This window comes from Schistocerca cancellata, chromosome 12, assembly GCF_023864275.1.
Source record: "Schistocerca cancellata isolate TAMUIC-IGC-003103 chromosome 12, iqSchCanc2.1, whole genome shotgun sequence".
Taxonomy (NCBI): domain Eukaryota; kingdom Metazoa; phylum Arthropoda; class Insecta; order Orthoptera; family Acrididae; genus Schistocerca; species Schistocerca cancellata.
In genome coordinates, this window is record NC_064637.1 from 43,156,860 (window position 1) to 43,178,764 (window position 21,905).

Genomic DNA, 21,905 nt, shown 5'->3' on the forward strand with positions numbered 1-21,905 from the left:
TACCAGGAAGAAGACCAATTGAGTGGCCTAGAAAGAGATGGACAGACCAGGTTAAGGAAGATCTCAAGAGGAGTAACATAGGATGTGGTGGAGAGGGAAAAGCTATACCAGGACAGAAACCAATGGAGGCATATCGTTCACAAAGTTCCTACCAGGCTCACTGGAAGGAAATCCTAATGATGATGATTACGGGCAACTCTGACTCAGATTTGCTGGCAGATTGAGGGAATGACATGAAGATGTGTATGGGGCATAGCTATATGACTACGGACCTGAAATCAGTTTTCTGAACGAATTAGAGTTAGTGCAAGCATCCATAGCAGCAAGTTTAGGGCCCAGGAGTCACTAGTGGTCGTGTTCAGTATGCACAGCAGTTACGAGCAAAACTATGTTTTATGCTGCATGTTCCAAACATACTGTTAGTTCTAACGGCAACCAACACAGTCAGAAAAAAAAGTCTTTGTCTATAGTCACATTTTTTAATTTTGAAAAATAAAAAAAATTGCAACTACAAACTTAAACTATGCTTTTCCTGTTTCATAAGTTATCTACAGTAAATTCTGTGAAACAAAAAACATTGTACAATAGGGATCAACCAAATGAAGCAGTGCAGTGGTTAAAACACTGACTTCTTGCTTGGGAAGATGGAGTTTGCGTTGTATGTCCAGCCTGATTTAGATTCTGTGTTGTTTTCCTAAACCGTTTCAGTCAAATCCTGGGATGGTTCATTCATCAAGGCCATGGCCAGCGACGTGTTCTGCTCTCATGAAAACATACTTATATAAACTACCTGTGCATGTATATTTTGAACTATTAACTTTCATTGTATTGTGAGATGATACCTGGAGGGGGTAAATAAATAATAATTAAATTGCAATTTCTTAGATGTTAAACTAAAGATGTGTACTAAGTACTGATTGATTGATATATTTATTCATCCATAGAACAATACAAATTGTATGGATGTCATTAATTGTCAGCAAAAGGTTTCTTATTTGACAAACATAAGTGTATTTTTAAAATTTTTTTTCAGTTCTTGTAATTACACTTAGAATATTTATAATTATGCCATATAGTGTTGGTCAATGTATGGGGTATCAATGATTACTATGCAGCTATTTATAATTATTCTAAATATTCATTTACAATCTGATAGCTTTTACTTAAAAATATGTTTTTAGCTTTTGGCTGAAGGTATGAAGCTCATTTACACCTTTAGTTTCTTGTGACAGTCTGTTGTACAGTTTTAGACCATTGTATAGCATACACGTCTGTGTTTTTGACTTGCTTTTCCTGTTTAGATGTAAGTCATGAGTGGATCTAGTTTCATTCTCATGTATTGAGCTTTTTGTAGTATACAGATGAATATAGTTTCTTAAGTACATTACAGTTTTGAAAGTGTATTTAGTTGGGATAGTTAGAATTTCTAGCTTTTAAAATAAATCTACATAACAGTCCCTATTGCTGCTCTTTGTTATTTTCTGTGCACACCTTTTTTGCACCTTGAAGACAATCTGAATGTTCGCGACACTTGTTCCCCTAAACACGATTCCGTGACCGAGGATTGAATGTATATATCCAATAGATTACTTTGAGACATGAACTACTACAAACTGGTGCCAGTATTCATAAAGGATAACATGCTGGGGGCAGTCTCTTTGCCACAGTTTTTACATGTTCTGTCCATTTCTACTGACAATCTACATTCAACCCCAACCCCAAGAATTTAGTGTCCATTACACATCCTAATACATAACAATTCGGGTTTTTTTTACTGGTAGCATATACAATTAATTGTCATTACGTTAGTTACTTAAGTCATTTTTGTGTTCGTTGAATAGTAATTGTGATGTTTTGTGTGTTGTATATTTATAGTAGGTCGGCTGTGTTTTAATTGATGTAGTGATTATGGGATTTGGGAATATGGAATTTGGATTTTTGAGTTGTTGTGGTTTTGGTTCCACATTTCGGAGTTGTAGGTGCTGGTTTTTTGATATCGATAGCTGCGGTTGAGCTATATAGTTCAAGGGCAATGTCCTTTTCCTGTGGTCTTGTTGGTGCAGCGAAATGTGGTAATTTAATTTTTTTTGTATTGTTTTGGGATGGTGCGGTGTTTTTTTTATTGATGAATATTTAGGTTGCCTCCGCCCCAAACCCCAAATTTTCCGCGGTTGTCATAGTTTCATTTTATTTTTGGAGTGGGACATGAATATGTAATTTGTTTGTTGGCATTTCTGCCATATTGATGACGTCCTGGGTAACAGCAGGCGGGTGGAATCTGATACTTCGGCGGCAATGATGCTCGCCTGCCACAAATATCTGGCTGTTTATTTTCTTAATATTTCGCGATTTCCGATGTTTTTGTTAGGCAGGAACCTAACAGAACAACATAAATTGTTGCGAATAAACGAGCAGCAATCATATTTATAGCCTTCCTTGTAAAAAAATATTTAATTGCAATAGAATCCGTAACAATGCTATCGTAAATTTGTCAATTAAAACAACGATGTATGTCAATAACTCGTATGTTGTTTTATGTTATACATGTAGATTAAATATTGTAAGGTATTAGGTTAAGTTGACCTTTCCTATATAACAGGTTCACTGTCCGTAGCTCGATCAATAGCGACTACATAAATATCAATCAATCGCACCGCAGACGAGAAACGTCACGTGACCCGGCGACCACTTTCCGATTTCAGCCGAGTGACAGACGCACTACCGATTTGTAGCCCCTCGTCGATATGACACACAGTTTCACCAAACATGCAACACCAAAATTCGAAATTACACATCGCATTTCTCACTACTTGAATACATTCTGTAACACATTTCAACTGTACACATATTAATCCAGTTATTCTGTATCCAAACACTAGCCATCAAGAGCGTTTTACGAATTAGGATACTTACAATGCTTGTGTGTTCTTTTATGTTGGCTGTCTTAGTGCGATACTCACTTGTTTTGTCACTGCGCGGTGACAGGATAAACTCCGCCGGTTAAATAGTGCTGTATGCGTTGAGTGCCGGTACGAGAATTTGTAGGGTTAGTATGCATTAGTCAATTTTGACGTTAGTTGACCAGAAATTTCTATCCCGAGACCAACCTTCCTGCTACTGGAGGGTGCTTATCTCGTGGCGTAAATATACATTCCATTACTTGGTAGAAAATCTCAGTGGGAGTGGTCACTATGGTTAAGTTCTTGATCTTTCATCTTGGAATTGTACAAAAAATGTAGTTTGGTCAATCGACCTCGCAGAAAAAGTGTAGTTATACTTGAATAAACTGGCACGAATGTCACTATTCGAAAAGTTGCGCAGCCTAGAGTTGTGGGGTAATCGATGAATATAAGGAAAGGCACCTCTACAATCTGTTGATTCCTGCGTTTACCAGCGGCAGTGAGATGGGCGTAACAACATGTAATGTACTAGCATTGTATTTGCACAGTTCCGGCATTACATAGGCATGTAACACTTTCCGTGGATCATTATTATTTTTTTCTGAAGTTACGTTTTACTTAAAAGCCGTTCAGGGACCTACGCTGAAGTGGGTGTAATTGCGGAGGCAACAAGATTGCGGTTCCCTTATGAAACAGCATTTGTATTTGACAAGGAAATAATAATCTGAATGGCATCAGAAATTATTTTACCATTTTGTCCTGGTGGTTTGGCTTACAAATATCTTGTGTTAGTGTAGCCGTTGCTACATTATTACCGTTTACTTTGTGAGTGTTATGTTAGTTCGGCAAGTGTTTGGGAGTACATAGTTAACGAAATTCAAGTAGCAAGCAGTTTCCTTGCCTATCTGTAGTTAAGAGCTTAATTATTTACTAGCTGAGCGGCCACTGCTTCGCTGGCGTAGACTGTATCGTCTGCACGTTTTTTTTTTTTTTTTTTTTTTTTTTTGCGTCTTTCGTTAATCGATTTTTTATGTTTACAAATTGCAGCACATTCCAAACTTTTCACGCTAATTAAGGCCATAGAAGCGTGGTCTTTTTCGAATGTATTTCTGACCAAAAGTCAAAGGTTTTTGTTTACCATGCCATTTGCTTTTTGTGATGATATTTCCATATTAATTTTCATCCCTTAGCACATTTACACACATCTCTTTATATCCAATCGAGAAGTGAAATACGAATATTCATAGATTTAGCTTCCAATTTTTTAATGTAACGAAATATTTTTAAAAAAATTTTCATCCCCTATTTCATCCACTTTAGAGGTTCAATTTCCAAAGAGAGGCATATTTTTTTTAATTTATAATCGAGAAGCAAGGTATCACTATTCTAAGATTTAGCTTTAAAATTTTTTTCACAATGTAATATTTCATAAAACACTTCACCCGCACTTTCCACAGTGAAATTCACATTTTATGTATTTGTGTCAGAGATGACAAATACAAATTTTCATAGATTTAGCTTCAAAAATCCTTGCATAATGAAATATTTCCATAAAAACTTTCGTCTCCTATTTCACCCCCATAGGGCTTGAATTTCCAAAAGCAGTTAAGTCCCATAGTGCTCAGAGCCATTTTCCAAAATCAGTGAAACACACATTTTTTAAATTTCTAATCAAGAAGCCAAATTCAATTTTTCATGGATGTAGCAGTAACAAGCCTTACACAATGATATATTTTCATAAAACATTTCGTCCCCTATTCCACCCCTCAGGGGGTTGAAATTCTAAGAACACTGAAACACACCTGTTTTTATTTGTTACTTAATTGTTAAATACCAATTTTTATAGATGACACTTTAAAAATACTTGTAGTTCTTTAATAACAATTTATTTTTTTTAAAAATCATTTCATCCACTATTTCACCCCATAGGGGAAAAATTTGGGAAAATACTGGAACATGTCTTTTTATTTCTGATAGAGAAAGCAAATACCAATCTTCGTAGGTCTACACTCAAAATTGCCTTAATAGCAACATATTTTCAAAAAACTTGTCATCCCATGTTTGACACTTTGGGCTGCGTTTTCAGAAAATCACTTCATAAACGATGCGTACAATACAAGATCAACACACTGCAAATTTCAAGTTTCCATCTGTAGTGGTTTGGACTGGGCAATGATGAGTTCAGTGAGTGAGTGAGTGAGTGAATCAATTGGGAAATTACCTTTCATATATATAGAGATTATTTGATTGATTCATCCTTATACAATAAATATTTTAAGGATGTTGTCCAAATGTACATGTAAATTTGTGGATACCATTTTAAGGAAATGGAAACATACAAATATGTGCACAAAAAAGTAAGATCAAAACAATATAAGTTCATACAATACATAGTGCAACTTTATATAGCTACATGTGTGCTCATGGTGTTACAAAGACATAGTCTGTTAGCCATCTAGGGCTTTACTTTTACCCTCATTAAACATTGTGTTCCTATATACACTAGGCTACAATAATGCAGTAAAGGTTTTACATCACACAACAGCTGTTCATTAGACATGCAAATATAATAAGAGTTTAGTAGCATAAGAAAGTATTTTCAATTTTGCCCTAAGATAAATACTATCACAAAATGTTAGTTGTACATAGTCATTTCCTGAGTAAAAACATTGTTAGAGTAGAATTTCGAAATTCTGCTCTAAAGTTGTTAAGAAAATGCAGTCAACAGGCTTTCGTTGTAGCCCTTCAGTATTGTACATATTGAAATGCTTGTACCATTCCCTGTGTGCCAAATTCGACATCCTTCTCCAGTGGCAAAGCCAGGTAGTAAATCACTTGTAACCCATAGCTACCTGCTCTGCAGGAATTAGTCTCAGTAAATGTTGCACAATTTTGCTTTGTAAGTAGCTACTCAAAGAGACTTGGGCCTCTTTTGGTGCATCTGTACCGATGGCTAAGAGACTGGACTGTTGTGAACGCTGTGTGTCAAATGTTTCACAGTGCATGAAATGTGGAACAGAGAAACATCCCAATCGCTGTGAGATGTTTGTTGAGCAGATGCAAATGAAGACCTCTATATTTTTCTTCATTACTCAGCTATGAGAAGTGGGTTATTACACCCTGGTGCAGTAGTGTTTATATTTTGGGGGAAAATCTGTATTTGGTGTAGTAGCCTAAAAGAGTGCAAACTGTAGTGATGTTGGATGAAACAGGTGTTTTGTAGTGAAGATTATTTTTCAGTATTTGGAAAGAGGAGGCAAGGGCAAGGTGTGATACAGTGTGTCATTGTATTGGACAGTTCCTTTGTCCTTCCTCAGATACTTTTGTTATCTTTTGTCACCTGGGGCTAGATCTTAATGTATTGGAAGGTACAATGACGTTTGGTACATTTTCAAGAATGCTGTACTGTGCAAGGTGGTAAATAGGCTGAAATATTTAAATACATTTGGCTTTGTATGAAAATTTTCAGTGGCATGTTAACTGTGGTGTTTAATTTTATTAGTGTAGTGCATTTTTGTAATGGATAGTATTGCTAACAGAGTTTTGGTGAAAGTTCTGGGAAAATACTGATGCAACATTTTTGTGGTAATCATTTCCCTCTGAAAGTTTCCAAATTGACCAAAAAGTAAATATGTAAAATATTGGTACATCATAATGGACATTCAACAACTGTTAAACATTCTGAATGAACAAAATGCCCAAGCTTTAGATCAACAGAAACCACTAACAGGTGCCAGCCATTATTTCCCAAAGCTCCTACAGTTTTAGAATCCTTCAAAGGCATGTTGTCCTCACCACATTAGCCTCAAATTTTCACAGTCCTTATCTTCCAAAGTTTCGTTGTACTTGGTTGTTTGCACTGACAAAGAAATAAATTGTGGGTATTCAGTGTATTAGTCTAATATCTTGGTTTGCTCTCAGCAGGAGAGTTTCATTTACTGTAATAGCTGTTAGGATGTTTCAAACAAGTTTAAACATAAAAGGACTGTCAGCTTGCCTTGTGGCACAAGTATATTGTTATGAAATGTCACAACACTGGGAAATTTTGATGTATTTGTACTAGCTAATGAATTGATGTTACACTTTAAAGGCCCTGGCCGTGTCATTATGCACAAGGAATGATGTATCAGAGTGTGGAACTCATTATGGTGTTTTGCTGGGATCAGGAGCAGTGTAACATAAAAGTTGCTGATTTATGTGAACTCTTTCAGAGCTTGAATTTTTTCTGGAGGAAGGAATATTTTTCTGTATGCTGTAATGCTCTAAGGTGATTTCTTAGTAATTCTATATGTAATATTTATACAATAATATGTGCCCATTTTCAAAATATACTTTGAACACTTGGCTTCTTTTTAGGGACTAAAATAACTAATTTTGAGATATTTACTGTTGTGAGTGTCATCATTACTGCCGTCTGAAGCAGACGTCTGAAGCACATCTCCTGTGCAGCAAGCTACATAGATTTGAGTATTAACTGTGTTTTTCTTACTTGTCACTTCTTTTTCCTTTCTGTTTTTGCTTTTAGGAAGCTTCAATTTTTGAGTACTAGTAATAGTGTTCCATAGATTTCGTGTTTGTTTTGAATACAGTCCAGAGACAGTTAGTGTTTATTTTCATTGTTTACAACAAGAAGTGTCTAGTAACCACAGTTTAGTCAGCTATCAGCCGCCTTAAGTGAATTAGCAGTCTAGTTAAAAGTTGATTACTTAACTCTCTACAGGAAATTGTTGATTTCTTAGGATGGAGATGATGTGTGACTGCTGTGTACAGACACAGGAGGAGCTGGCCACTGTCAGCAAACAGCTGAACATGCTGATGGCTGCGGTCAGCCGTCTTCAGGCTGCTGCCTCGGAGTGTAGCGGCAGTGGGGAGTGTGGTGCATGGCATGCTACACCCCAGGTGTTACATGCTTCACCCACGGTCCCTGCTGTCGAGACATCTTCGTGGGTACCGGGCACGGTTGGGCGACCCTCTCCCCAAGGGGAGTGATGAGTTCAACGGCATTCGCATCGCACGAGGTGGAGTGTCAATGTGAAGGATGGCGGTGTGGCATCGCTCGCTCTGCCTGTGAGTGGACATGTGGCCGCGCCTTTAGCAAGGTCCGAGCAGGCACACAGGAGGAGAGGTTTATTAGTTATTGGGAGCTCCAACATTAGGCGAGTGATGGACCCCCATAGGGAAATAGTGGAAAGGTTGGGAAAGAAGGCCAGTGTTCACTCTGTCTGCTTGTCGGGGGTGGGGGTGGGGGGGGGGGGTGGTCTCATCAGAGATGTGGAGGAGGCCCTGCTGGCGGCGATAGAGAGCATTTGACTACAAATTGTTGCTCATGTCGGCACCAGTGACTCCTGCCGTCTGGGTTCAGAGGTCATCCTCAGCTCATACAGGCAGTTGGTGGAGTTGGTGAAGGCAAAAAGCCTTACTCGCGAGGTGGAATCTGAGCTAACTATTTGTAGTGTCATTCCCAGAACTGATCGTGGTCCTCTGGTTTGAAGCCGAGTGGAAGGCTTAAACCAGAGGCTCAGACGATTCTGCGGAGATCTGGGGTGCAAATTTCTCGACCTCCACTATTGGGTGGAGAAATGTAGGGTCCCCCTGAATAGGTCAGGCGTGCACTACATACAGGAAGCGGCTGCAAGGGTAGTGGAGTACGTGTGGAGTGCACATGTGGGTTTTTTAAGTTAGAGAATTCCCTCCCTAGGCCCAACAAGACGCCTCCTGAGATGCGACAAGGTAGCTGTAGGCAAAATGCAACAGGGAACGACAGTATTAATGTGGTAATAATAAACTGAAAGAGCGTCTATAGAAAGGTCCCAGAACTGTTCTCATTAATAAACGGTCACAATGCCCACATAGTACTAGGGATGGAAAGATGTAAACAGTAATGAAATTCTAAACTCTGATTGGAATGTATACCGCAGAGATCCGAAATGTGAAATAATTTGGGTGAAGGTTCTGGTTAAATCAGGCTCAAACATGGTAATTGGATGTTTCTATAGGCCCCCTGAGCCTTGCAGATGAACAAAAATTACACGAAGTGAAATGTAGTGTGAGGAGGGCTATGCGAGAGGAGTTCAATTTATTCAAAAGTAAAGTTCTATGTACTGACTTGGCAGAAAATCCTAAGAAATTTTGGTCTTATTTCAAAGTGGTAGGTGGATCAGAACAAAATGTCCAGAACTCTGTGACCAAAATGGTACTGAAACAGAGGATGACAGACTAATGACCGAAATACTAAATGCCTTTTTCCAAAGCTGTTTCACAGAGGAAGACTGCTCTTAGTTCCTTCTCTAGTTGTTGCACAGATGACAAAATGGTAGATATCGAAATAGATGACAGAGGGATAGAAAAACAATTAAAATCACTCAGAAGAGGAAAGGCCGCTGGACCTGATGGAATACCAGTTCAATTTTACACAGAATATGCGAAGGAACTTGCCGCCTCCTTGCAGCGGTGTACCGTAGGTTTCTAGAAGAGCGCAGTGTTCCAAAAGACTGGAAAAGGTCACAGGTCATCCTCGTTTTCAAGAAGGGACATCGAACAGGTGTGCAGAAATGTAGACCTATATCTCTAATGTCGATCAGTTGTAGAATTTTGGAACACGTATTATGTTAGTGTGTAGTGACTTTTATGGAGACTAGAAATCTACTCTGTAGGAATCAGCATAGGTTTCGAAAACGACGATCGTGTGAAACCCAGCTCGCGCTATTCGTCCACGAGACTCGGAGGGCGATAGACACAGGTTTCCAGATAGATGCTGTGATTCTTGGCTTCCGCAAGGCATTTGATACAACTCCCCATAGTCATTTAATGAACAAAGTGAGAGCATATGGACTATCAGACCAATTGTATGATTGAATTGAAGAGTTCCTAGATAACAGAATGCAGCATGTCATTCTCAATGGAGAGAAATCTTCCGAAGTAAGAGTGATTTTAGGGTGTGGCGCAGGGGAGTGTCGTAGGACCGTTTCTATTCACAATGTATATAAATGACCTTGTGGATAACATTGGAAGTTCACTGAGGCTTTTTGCGGATGATGCTGTAGTATATCGAGAGGTTGTAACAGTGGAAAATTGTGCTGAAATGCAGGAGGACCTGCAACGAATTGAAGCATGGTGCAGGACAACTGAATCTCAATGTAGGCAAGTGTAATGTGCTGCGAATACACAGAAAGAAAGATCCTTTATCATTTAGCTACAATATAGGAGGTCAACAACTGGAAGCAGTTAACTCCATAAATTATCTGGGAGTACGCATTAGAAGTGATTTAAAATGGAATGACCATATAAAATTAATAAAGTCGGTAGAGCAGATGCCAGACTGAGATTCATTGGAAGAATCCTAAGGAAATGCAGTCCGAAAACAAAGGAAGTGGGTTACAGTACACTTGTTCGCCCACTGCTTGAATACTGCTCACTGGTGTGGGATCCGTATCAGCTAGGGTGATAGAAGAGAGTGAGAAGATCCAGTGGAGAGCAGCACGCTTTGTTACAGGATAATTTAGTGATCACGAAAGCATTATGAAGATGACAGATAAACTCCAGTGGAAGACTCTGCAGGAGAGACGCTCAGTAGCTCCGTATGGGCTTTTGTCGAAGTTTCGAGAACATACCTTCACCGAGGAGTCAAGCAGTATATTGCTCCCTCCTACGTATATCTCGCGAAGAGACCATGAGGGTAAAATCAGAGAGATTAGAGCCCACACAGAGGCATACCGACAATCCTTCGTTCCACGAAGAATACGAGACTGGAATAGAAGGGAGAACCCATAAAGGTACTCAAGGTACCCTCTGCCACTCACCGTCAGGTGGCTTGCGGAGTATGGATGTAGATGTAGATGTGATCATGATACTGATCATTCAAGAATCACTGTGCAAAATAATACTAAATTGTGCTGTGGAATATAACTAATCAAATATTTCTGTGTATTCTGGTGGTCATAAGCTGCTGTGCACTGCCACACTGACTTCGACACTTTAATTGTGTAAGCCCGGCAGTTGGCAGCACTTGTATACGATAAAAAAATTGGTCTTTTGCAAATGAGTACATGTTTCCACTGGAGAAAAATGTTTATGTTGAAACTAAGAGACATTATATTTTAATGTACCCTGCTGCAGCCAGTGGGTGTGAAAGGCTTAATGGCTGCTGTGGTATCACATTTTGGTGCATATGATCACAGTTCTGTTGTTAGTTGCTGAAGCTGAGGAAGGACAAAGTTTTTTTTTCTCTTTTTGTAATCTTTATTTAAATGCACCATTTTTATGAGAACAAACTTAATGCAAGGATCCTATAAAAATTGCTATTTCATGCAACTAAACAAGCACAACAAATGAATGGTTGGTGTACTGGAAGAGCTGCACTATTAGTATTTGCTGATATCCTCTGGAAATGGAAACCATGATTTACTCGAATATGTTTGTGGGAAGTTGTGTGCAGGAAGTAAGGAGTTGAACAGTGTTTCACAATTTCCATGTGAATATGAGACAGGAAGGGGACAGATACACATAAAGCTCCTTGTTGAATGATGCATAAATGTCAGGTGAAGAACCCAAGCCATCGGTATGTGCTTTGAAATATGTCGTCATACGGACAGATGTGAAAATCACAGCTGCAAAATACTAATGGGAATTCTTTACAGACGAATGGAAAATGTGGTAGAAGCCGACCTCAGGGAGGATCAGTTTGGATTGCGTAGAAATGTTGGAACATGTGAGGCAATACTGACCCTATGACTTATCTTAGAAGAAAGATTAAGGAAAGGCAAACCTATGTTTCTAGCATTTGTAGACTTAGAGAAAGGTTTTGACAATGTTGACGGGAATACTCTCTTTCAAATTCTGAAGGTGGCAGGGGTAAAATACACGGAGCGAAAGGCCATTTACAATTTGTACAGAAATCAGATAGCAGTTATAAGAATTGAGGGACATGAAAGTGAAGCAGTGTTTGGGAAGGGAGTGAGGCAGGGTTGTAGCCTCTCCCCAATGTTATTCAATCTGTATATTGAGCAAGCAGTAAAGGAAACAAAACAAAAGTTCGGAGTAGCAAAGGACTTGGAAGAGCAGTTGAATGGAATGGAGTGTCTTGAAAGGAGGGTATAAGATGAACATCAACAAAAGCAAAACGAGGATAATGGAATGTAGTCGAATTAAGTCGGGTGATGCTGAGGGAATTAGATTAGGAAATGAGACACTTAAAGTAGTAAAGGAGTTTTGCTATTTGGGGAGCAAAATAACTGATGATGGTCGAAGTAGAGAGGATATAAAATGTAGACTGGCAATGGCGAGGAAAGCGTTTCTGAAGAAGAGAAATTTGTTAACATCGAGTATGGATTTAAGTGTCAGGAAGTCTTTTCTGAAAGTATTTGTATGGAGTGTAGCCACGTATGGAAGTGAAACATGGACGATAAATGGTTTGGACAAGAAGAGAATAGAAGCTTTTGAAACGTGGTGCTACAGAAGAATGCTGAAGATTAGATGGGTAGATCACATAACTAATGAGGAGGTATTGAATAGGATTGGGGAGAAGAGGAGTTTGTGGTACAACTTGACAAGAAGAAGGGATCAGTTGGTAGGACATGTTCTGAGGCATCAAGGGATCACCAATTTAGTACTGGAGGGCAGTGTGGAGGGTAAAAATCGCAGAGGGAGACCAAGAGGTCAATACACTAAGCAGATTCAGAAGGATGTAGTTTGCAGTAGGTACCGGGAGACGAAGCAGCTTGTACAGGATAGAGTAGCATGGAGAGCTGGATCAAACCAGTATCAGGACTGAAGACCACAACAACAACAACAACAACACCATTTGTTAATTGAGCTGCCATACAAAAGTAACAATAATTCACAAGGTTTGATGGTTCTCACCAGATCATGGATAGAGAGCCAATGGAAAATCTTTTACATTTCAACCACGAGTGAAGACTCGAGGCACAAGGTATCGACGTACATGAGAAGCCCAGAGCTTGTCCCGGCCCTGATTTCACAGCCAAAATACAGCCCTTCGTAATATGCAGCATTATTGGCCACCTTTGCAATTTCAATGTTGCCTGTCTGCAAATGTAGCAAAAATTGTGGACACTGTTTACACATCTTGTGATGTAACAAAATAAAAGTGATGTTGTTATTCAATGGAAAAGTTGGAATTTGAGATTTCACTTACTGTTTTATCAATCGCAATTGGCGTAAGAATCGTTGATTGACTATTGTCATAAAATATTGCATTATGAAATGTGAACAGTCTTTAATTGCAGTTTCGCGTGACTTGAAGCAGTCACAGCTATTCTAACAATGGAAAAAAAATTCTATTATCAGACTACGAAGAATTTTACTTTGAAAGATAAAATAAAGCAGATTTTCTATAGCAGGAAGGAGATAGAAAGGATGTGGATTGACTTGGAAAAGCAACGTCGCTACTGAAGCACTATACTGCGTATGCAAAATTCTGACTTACTTTTTGATGGCTTGCAGGCCAGTGTGGCCGAGCGGTTCTAGGCGCTTCAGTCTGGAACCGCATGACCATTACGGTCGCAGGTTCGAATCCTGCCTCGGGCATGGATGTGTGTGATGTCCATAGGTTAGTTAGGTTTAAGTAGTTCTAAGTTCTAGGGGACTGATGGCCTCAGATGTTAAGTCCCATAGTGCTCAGAGCCATTTTGATGGCTTGATTAAAAATAAAAGTGATGTTGTTATTCAATGGAAAAGTTGGAATTTGAGATTTCGCTTACTGTTTTATCAATCACAATTGGCGTAAGAATCATGGATTGACCATTGTCATAAAATATTGCATTATGAAATGTGAGTAGTCTTTACTTGCAGTTTCGCGTGGCTTGAAGCAGTCACAGCTTGCGTGCTATTGATTAAGAAATTGCATTATCGTCTTTCTAATTACTTCATGATCGTAGATACGATCATACCCGGTCGTGAAGTTATTCTTATTACAAAACAATTTCTTAAGGGACCAGAAAGTTCTTAAGGGCGTGAAAACAACTGTAACATCACACAAAAGGGAAATTCGATATTAAAGCTGATGCAAGAAGACTATAAAACAGTTTTCTTTTTGTCAGTGTAACACGCACATTGGACTGCTGATCTTGGTGTCTGTAATCTTAGCAAAACGTGTAATTAAAATGAAAATAATACTTAGGATATGATAGGAATGAGCACTGCTAAATGATCCAATATTTCCAGAACAAATATTTATTATAACTAAAACATATATCGTACCTTAATCTTAGTACTACAATGACGGTAGATTTTTATGTCCGTTTCATGTCCATTGAGTGCTCTTTTATATAGCCATTGTTCTCTTGAGTCGCTCATGCGTCGTCATGATAAGTTATAACAGTGCTTCTTTCCACACTCCACTCAAACTTAGAGGCAACACGTTTTTATTTATTTAGTAAAAAAATTAGATCAGACTGCCACAAACCTGCGTCCGTCTTACTTAAGAAAAGCAGTACAAGTGTTTAGCGCTCAAGGCTTCATTTGTTCTCCAGCGAACAAAATAATGAAGGATCACATATCTATCCGTATTCTTCTGTTTATGTTGCCGCCCAAAGATGATGAATTACTTTATTTAGGAAATTCCACCGTCGCTATGTGATGCCTTATTATACATTAATCATTCTTTATAAACAAGTATTTGCCTTCTGGCTAAAAGTATTAACTATTTGCTGTTTTAATGAAGCCAAAAACAGCGAATATCACAATCTGTGAGGGATATTGAATCACATGAATTACGATCACTATACGCACTAACAACACTTCCATAACACATTGTTCCAGCACACACACACAGAACACAGCTTGTAACAGACTGAAACTATGCTTAACTGAAGCACGCTCCACTTCTCCCTTTCTCTTTCCTTTCCCCTTGTTGCTATGAGCCTGGGTGAAAAATAACAAATTAGGCACAGCTATTGTTGCCTGAAACTTCATTGCTCTGCCTGTCATCAGCGGAATTTTGAAACATTTATGGGAAGGGATTGACAATGAATGCTAATAAAATATAATACAGTAGAGTGTCGATTATCCAAAGTAATTGGGGTCATGGGTGTTCAGAAAACTGGTTTGTTCAGATAATCGAACTGTACATGTTTATTTGCCAAAAAGAAGTACTTTACAGTAAATTTATTCATAAAAACAGGCATCTCTGTTAGTATTACAAAGTAACATACAAAGGCAACTTCAGTAGGAATATATAGTATGTGGCACAGTTTATTAAACAAAAATATATACATATTACATACACATTTTGCATGAACAATACACACAGTATATAAAATTAACATTTAAAAAAATCCTTTATTTTGGTCTGTCTAAGCAAGCCTACATGCTTACGAGCAGCTAAGTCACGTACTTCTTTCATTACAGATATCTGAAAATGGTCACTTTCATCTTGGGCTTCAAACCATCGCAAGGCAGTATTTAAACAAGTGAACGCCTCAGAAGCTGTTGGTATACTTTCATCTTTATCAGTGATGACGGTTACAATCTCGCTGTCCTGCATGATTTGGTGTCCTGGATCTGCACATTGATATTCATCCATTCATGAATGTCTTCTTCATCACATTCGTGGCAATCTGTTTCTTTTAGCATACCGAGAATGTAGGACATATCATTCTGTTTGTCATTTTCAATCATACCTTGTGAATTTCCTAATGTGTCTAAAATTTTATTCCAGGCTTTCTTCAAATTCTCTTCCTTTACACTATTCCTTGCTGCGCTTATCATATAGGACGCGTCTTTCAAGTCAATATTTTTATGATTTCTTAAGAGACTTTCTTCTCCATCCTCTTCTCTTTCTAACAATAGCTTACGCAACAATTCTTTCTTGTAATATCGTTTGTGATCCATGGGCTGTAATAAGGAGGTTACGTTAGGTGGAAGAAATATTACCTTTATGAACTCGTCTTTTCCGTTTAAAATATCACATGACTGATGAGTTGGTGCGTTGTCAAGGAGAAGTAGTATTTTTCTCCCTCTTCCCATTCTTTAGCTGATGAGCTTTTACAGAGGGTACGAAAACGTCCAGAAACCACTTCATAAAAATCGTACTATCCGTCCAGGCACTCTTTTGTGAGGTGTGCACAACAGGCAAGGCTGACATATTAACGTGCTTGAAACAACACGGTCTTTTACTTTTACCAATGACGAACATAGGCAGTCGGTGACTTCCAGTAGCATTAGCACGAGCCAAAGCTGTAATACAGTCCTTGCTTGTTTTAGGACCAGGTGCTGCTAATTCATGACGTGAAACAAGAGTTTTTCTCGGTAAAGCTTTCCAGTTAAGTCCAGTTTTGTCAGCATGGTAAAAGTTTTCGAGAGCATAATCTTCTTCCCTTAATTTGACTTTGAAAGAATCAGCTGCCCCATTAGAAGCAATGTTCCGCCAGCGGTGGCCCAGTGCGGCGGCTACTATGGGAAACTTGGTTTGGTAGTGAGGAGGATGGTGGACGGTAGGGTGCGAGAGTAACAGGTGTTGACCGACGTTCGGATGATCGACGCTCTACTGTAATAATTAAATGCAACCTGTTTAACTCGTAAATGAGAGTTAATTCAAGTTTTTCGTTGTTGTTTTCATTATCAGTGGTGGTGTTATAGTTAACAAACATTTATTTCATCCCAGGTTTTTTTAAACTGATGATTACAGTAATTAATGGAAGAAATGAACACAAATGGAATCTATGTAAAGCATCATAAGTTACATTGTATTGCTAAGTGGGAAACTCAATATTAGCCGTCCCGTATAGCAGTTGCAGCAGTCTTCCGGGAAAGGCCACTTCCCCCACCATGGAAACTGCTAGCTTTTTAGTTTACTGACATACTATAATGACACCAGTTCCTGTTAACATGGTATCACAGTGTTAACAAATGCTTACATATTTTTGCTCATAAGAATTAAGTAGGGTGATGCTGAGGGAATTAGATTAGGAAATGAGACACTTAAAGTGGTAAAGGAGTTTTGCTATTTGGGGAGCAAAATAACTGATGATGGTCAAAGTAGAGAGGATATAAAATGTAGACTGGCAATGGCAAGGAAAGCGTTTCTGAAGAAGAGAAATTTGTTAACATCGAGTATAGATTTAAGTGTCAGGAAGTCATTTCTGAAAGTATTTGTATGGAGTGTAGCCATGTTTGGAAGTGAAACATGGACGATAAATAGTTTAGACAAGAAGAGAATAGAAGCTTTTGAAATGTGGTGCTACAGAAGAATGCTGAAGATTAGATGGGTAGATCACATAACTAATGAGGAGTTATTGAATAGGGTTGGGGAGAAGAGGAGTTTGTGGCACAACTTGACTATAAGAAGGGATCGGTTGGTAGGACATCGAGGGATCGCGAATTTAGTATTGGAGGGCAGCGTGGAGGGTAAAAATTGTAGGGGGAGACCAAGAGATGAATACACTAAGCAGATTCAGAAGGATGTAGGTTGCAGGAGGTACTGGGAGATGAAGAGGCTTGCACAGGATAGAGTAGCATGGAGAGCTGCATCAAACCAGTCTCAGGACTGGAGACCACAACAACAACTTATTTCAAAGATGGTTCTCTAGTCCTGTAATTTGTGTGTGTGTGTGTGTGTGTGTGTGTGTGTGTGTGTTTTATGTTAACATTATGGGCATTTGTGGGAAACTCAATCTACATATTTATATAACCGGTGGGTTTATAATACGCATTTGGCCATTCATTTTTTTTCTATGTTTCTTTCAGTTCCTGCAAGTGTACCTCACAGACATCTGCGTGACAACCCCTTGCTCAGCACCTTCTAACACCCAAAGGTCTGAAGGCACTCTTGGCAGCGAAATGGCTTCGGGATATGATCACAGTATTGGATTCCGCATGGTTGATGAATACCTTGCATTATATTGGAGCGGTGCTTCACCTGCAATTCCTCCGTACTTTCTCCCGTCTAATCAAAAAAATGCCGGCAACACGTATTCCCAGTCAAATGCGTCTGCAAATAATTTGAACTCGCAGCAGTCAAAAGCTGCAGTTTCTGGCGTGGCTGACAGCAAACCACCTTCCACAGGCTCCTGGCAAATGAGCATTGATGACTTTCCTGATGAGATACTGATAAAGATCTTCTCTCACATGTCTTTCAATGAGCTGGTACGTGTGGTACGGAAAGTGTGTCCTCGTTGGAAAAGGCTGTCGCAGGATTCGGAGTTGTGGGCTGACAAAGAATACCATATCGGGTAAGAAATCCACTAGTATATAAAATCTGTGCAGTTTTTCTGCATGAAAGAAATATTATAAGGTGATATCTTTATTTCTTATTTTCATTTTAGATCATTGCAGCATTCTAAGGCATTCCACTTTTAGAATTATGTAATGAAACTAATATTTATTTTGCATTCAGTATATTTTTTATTTTTTAATGTGTTGTGTAAATGTGACAGTGATACCTGGGTTGCAGATGCTATTAGTGAAAAATCATCTACTGTATCATTAATCTTGTTCTCTGTCACTTCTGAACGAGAGCCTGTAGCAGGCATTTTCCTCCCCCCACCCCTAATCTGTATTTGAGCATTATCCATTTATTTTTCTTGCCCTCTTTTTATGACAACAGAAATCTAGAAAATTGTGAAAAGATCAGGGACTGAGTGTGCAGTTGGAATTTCTTTCTGCCCAGCTCCATTTGCTACACTTTTCTGAATTGGAGCAAAACATACCACTTCAGAAGTAAAAAGAAAAGAACTGCAAAGTTTCCTATCGGAGTTGTGTTCTAGAGCAACTGAGGAGTGTTATCTTGTAAATATATGTAAAAAATCAGGAAGTGTTGAAGAACATGATACAATCCATCAGTTTTGCCCAATGACACTGTCAACAAGTATGGTAGTTGTGATATATGATCACGCACATTTGTCACAGTGGCAGGATGCTTGCATGCATATGGAGATTTTGAATACTTCTGGACCTAGAGTATATATAAAAACAAAGAAGCTGTAACTTACCAAACGAAAGCGTTGGTATGTTGATAGAGACAATAAAAACAATAAAAAAAACACACACACAAATTTCTAGCTTTCGCAACCCAAGGTTGCTTCGTCGGGAAAGAAGGAAGGAGAGGGAAAGACGAAAGGATGTGGGTTTTAAGGGACAGGGTAAGGAGTCATTCCAATCCCGGGAGTGGAAAGACTTACCTTAGGGGGGAAAAAAGGACAGGTATACACTCGCGCGCACACATCCATCCGCACATACACAGACACAAGCATACATTTGTAAAGGCAAAGAGTTTGGGCAGAGATGTCAGTCGAGGCAGAAGTAAAGAGGCAAAGATGTTGTTGAAAGACAGGTGAGGTATGACCGGCGGCAACTTGAAATTAGCGGAGGTTGAGGCCTGGCGGATAACGAGAAGAGAGGATATACTGAAGGGCAAGTTCCCATCTCCGGAGTTCTGACAGGTTGGTATGTCAGTGTTTAGATTGCTTTTTGAAACTAAAGGAAAATACTAAGTGCATGATCCAGTTATTTCACCAAATGTGTAATGATTTTCTGACTACAAACAAGTGTTGTCTGACAACAGATGTTCCCTCACTTACGAGCAATGCTGTTTTTCTAAAAAAAAGTTTGAGGGTACTCCGACATTGGATATAATGCAGCGAAAATTACTTATAACTGAAGCATGGGATACCACCCGTCTGCTTTAGCCATGACGTCATCAACATGTCGAACTACAAAAAAAAAAAAATGGTATCGGACTCTTCAGTTGACTTTACGCAAAGAAACCATTTCTTCTTTTCTGGAACCACCTGAAGATGACACAGATACTGTACCCCAACGCTGTGCAATGTTCATGCCTTGTTTATTTCTTTCTACACCCAAACTTCCTACTTCTTTGCAAATTCTGCAGCCAAGTTTTTTGTTTGAAACGATCAACCAGTCATTTTTCTCACAAAATGCAATTTCTTGTTCCAAAGTCTAACATTCTATCACACACATTCATTCACTGCATTTTCACACGTAAGTTCAGTGTTCAGGTTTATACTTTCACTTTTGTCATCCACTGGTGTCGAACTTCCTGTCTTTTCACTTGCAGACGAGTTATTCACAGTTTTTGGTTTTTTAGATGCAGGAGAACAAGTAAAATAGTTTGTAAGTTTTCTGCTCATCTCTCACCTCCAACTTAACTTACAAGTTGCAACGAAACACAGGGCACACTGTAAAACTTTGCACAACCAACAAGAACGGAACACCAAATGCAAACGAATAAAGAACAACAAAACAAAGATGGCAGTGAATCGCGAAGGATCGTGGTAGCGGGACCGTAAAGACATCTATTGGTATCTCAGCGTTTGAGCGTACGCATATCCGTTTAGCACTGCCATCGCCCACTATTAGCGGGCGAGGGCACTACATGCTTGTCGAACTGGCTGCCAGCGATTCAGTTGTCGAGAATGGTTGCCGCAGCTTAGAAATGCTTGAAACAGTCAATGACATCGCTTTTCCCACCAAAAACTGCACTGGTAGCGTTCGTATTGCAATTACCAACACTAAAAATGAAGTAAAAAATTTACGTCCGTGAAATAAATCTTTGGCACTCTTCCAAGTTCTCAACATCATAAAAAAGTTACTTTGTCAACAAAAAAGTTTAGGGGTACGCATCTCCCAGCGAACCCCCAGAAAAACAGCACTGCTTAGGAGAACATCTGCATACTGTCTGTCATACACTGCTATAGCTTTGTGATGGTTATGCAACCACCATCATACACCTCCATAGAATGAGACTTCTTGAAGAAAAAACATAGTGATTTTAAATTAATTATCCTTTTGTAATTTCAGTTCCAACTTCTATAACTTTTTTCATCACTCTAGTTCTTTTTATAGCTCACTTTACATACAGTGGCTTAAGGCTCCTGGCCCACTCTATAATTACAATATTGTTGAATAGCTGTCATAGTAAAAGAATAATAAATTCTGTCTGTGCACACAAGACATAAAATGGATTAAAGCAATTGTCAGGGCACAAGCGCTAGATCTATTTCATTAAGACTGCACAAAATGAAAATCAGTAGTTGAAAATATCACTATCTTAATTTTGTAGTAGTAGTACCAGTAGCAGCAGCAGCAGCAGCAGTTATTGCTGCTCCTGTTGTTGTATTGTTGCTTGTTGTCCTGAAATAAAATGTGCTATGATTTTGCCGAGGGGGTTCCTGCTTCTTGGAAATTTTAAACAACAATATGGTAATCTTCTTACTCTTAATATTTGGTTGTAATTCCTTCATCCAACAAAATCATCAGTAATGCAGTTCTGTTGTGTTCTCAAAATAATGTAATCAGGTATAAATGAAATCACTTCAAAATGAAACACTCTTTGAAATTACCATAGTATGTATTCTCTCTCTCTCTCTCTCTCTCTCTCTCTCTCTCTCTCTCTCTCTCTCTCTCTCTCTCTCGAATAAGCACATAATTATTTTCACATTTCTTCATACATTGACACATGTTGCACATGGATGCAATGGAGATAAGTTGAAGACTTGCCTCTTTATACATTTTGCTCTGGTATTTGAGCAAATAGAAAAATTTGTGAAAATGAAGTTTCAAATGAATTTAAATTCTCTCTTATTGAGCAGTGGAGCAACAGTCATTGTTGATGATGGTGTGCATCCTTCCCACAGCATCTGATACGGATATACAAAGTATGCAGTGATTTCAGAATAAAATTGGCTCCTGAAGTTTTTACCATTTACGTGCTGTAGTAATTTAACATCACCATTACTTCTGTATAGATTTTATCTGACAGAAGCAAGAGTAGCAGATTCACAGTTTGGAGACAATGGCCATATCGTACATAATTTACACTTGCTGAACGTGGTCACAAGTCACAGTTAAATGATCCACAGATAATATCAGAGATGCTCTTTGCTTATAGCAAAATGGAGTCAGTGGCAGAACAGGAATTGCGTTTGGCACATTGTGTGTCTGTACCATGATCTGCTGAGCTCATGGTTGCAGTTAGCTTTTCTGAAATAAATATTACAAAAACCATAAGTCACATACAATTTAATAATT

At 38.7% G+C, this 21,905-nt stretch overlaps 1 protein-coding gene across 1 annotated transcript in view; it reads left to right on the forward strand.

The window, feature by feature from the left end:
- Positions 1-21,905, forward strand: part of LOC126109411 (F-box/LRR-repeat protein 17-like) — a 331,740-nt gene that overhangs the window by 218,451 nt on the left and 91,384 nt on the right. The window contains exon 3 of the mRNA XM_049914445.1: positions 17,604-18,088. Coding sequence (XP_049770402.1) covers positions 17,604-18,088 — 485 coding nt within the window. The remainder of the gene's footprint in view (positions 1-17,603; positions 18,089-21,905) is intronic.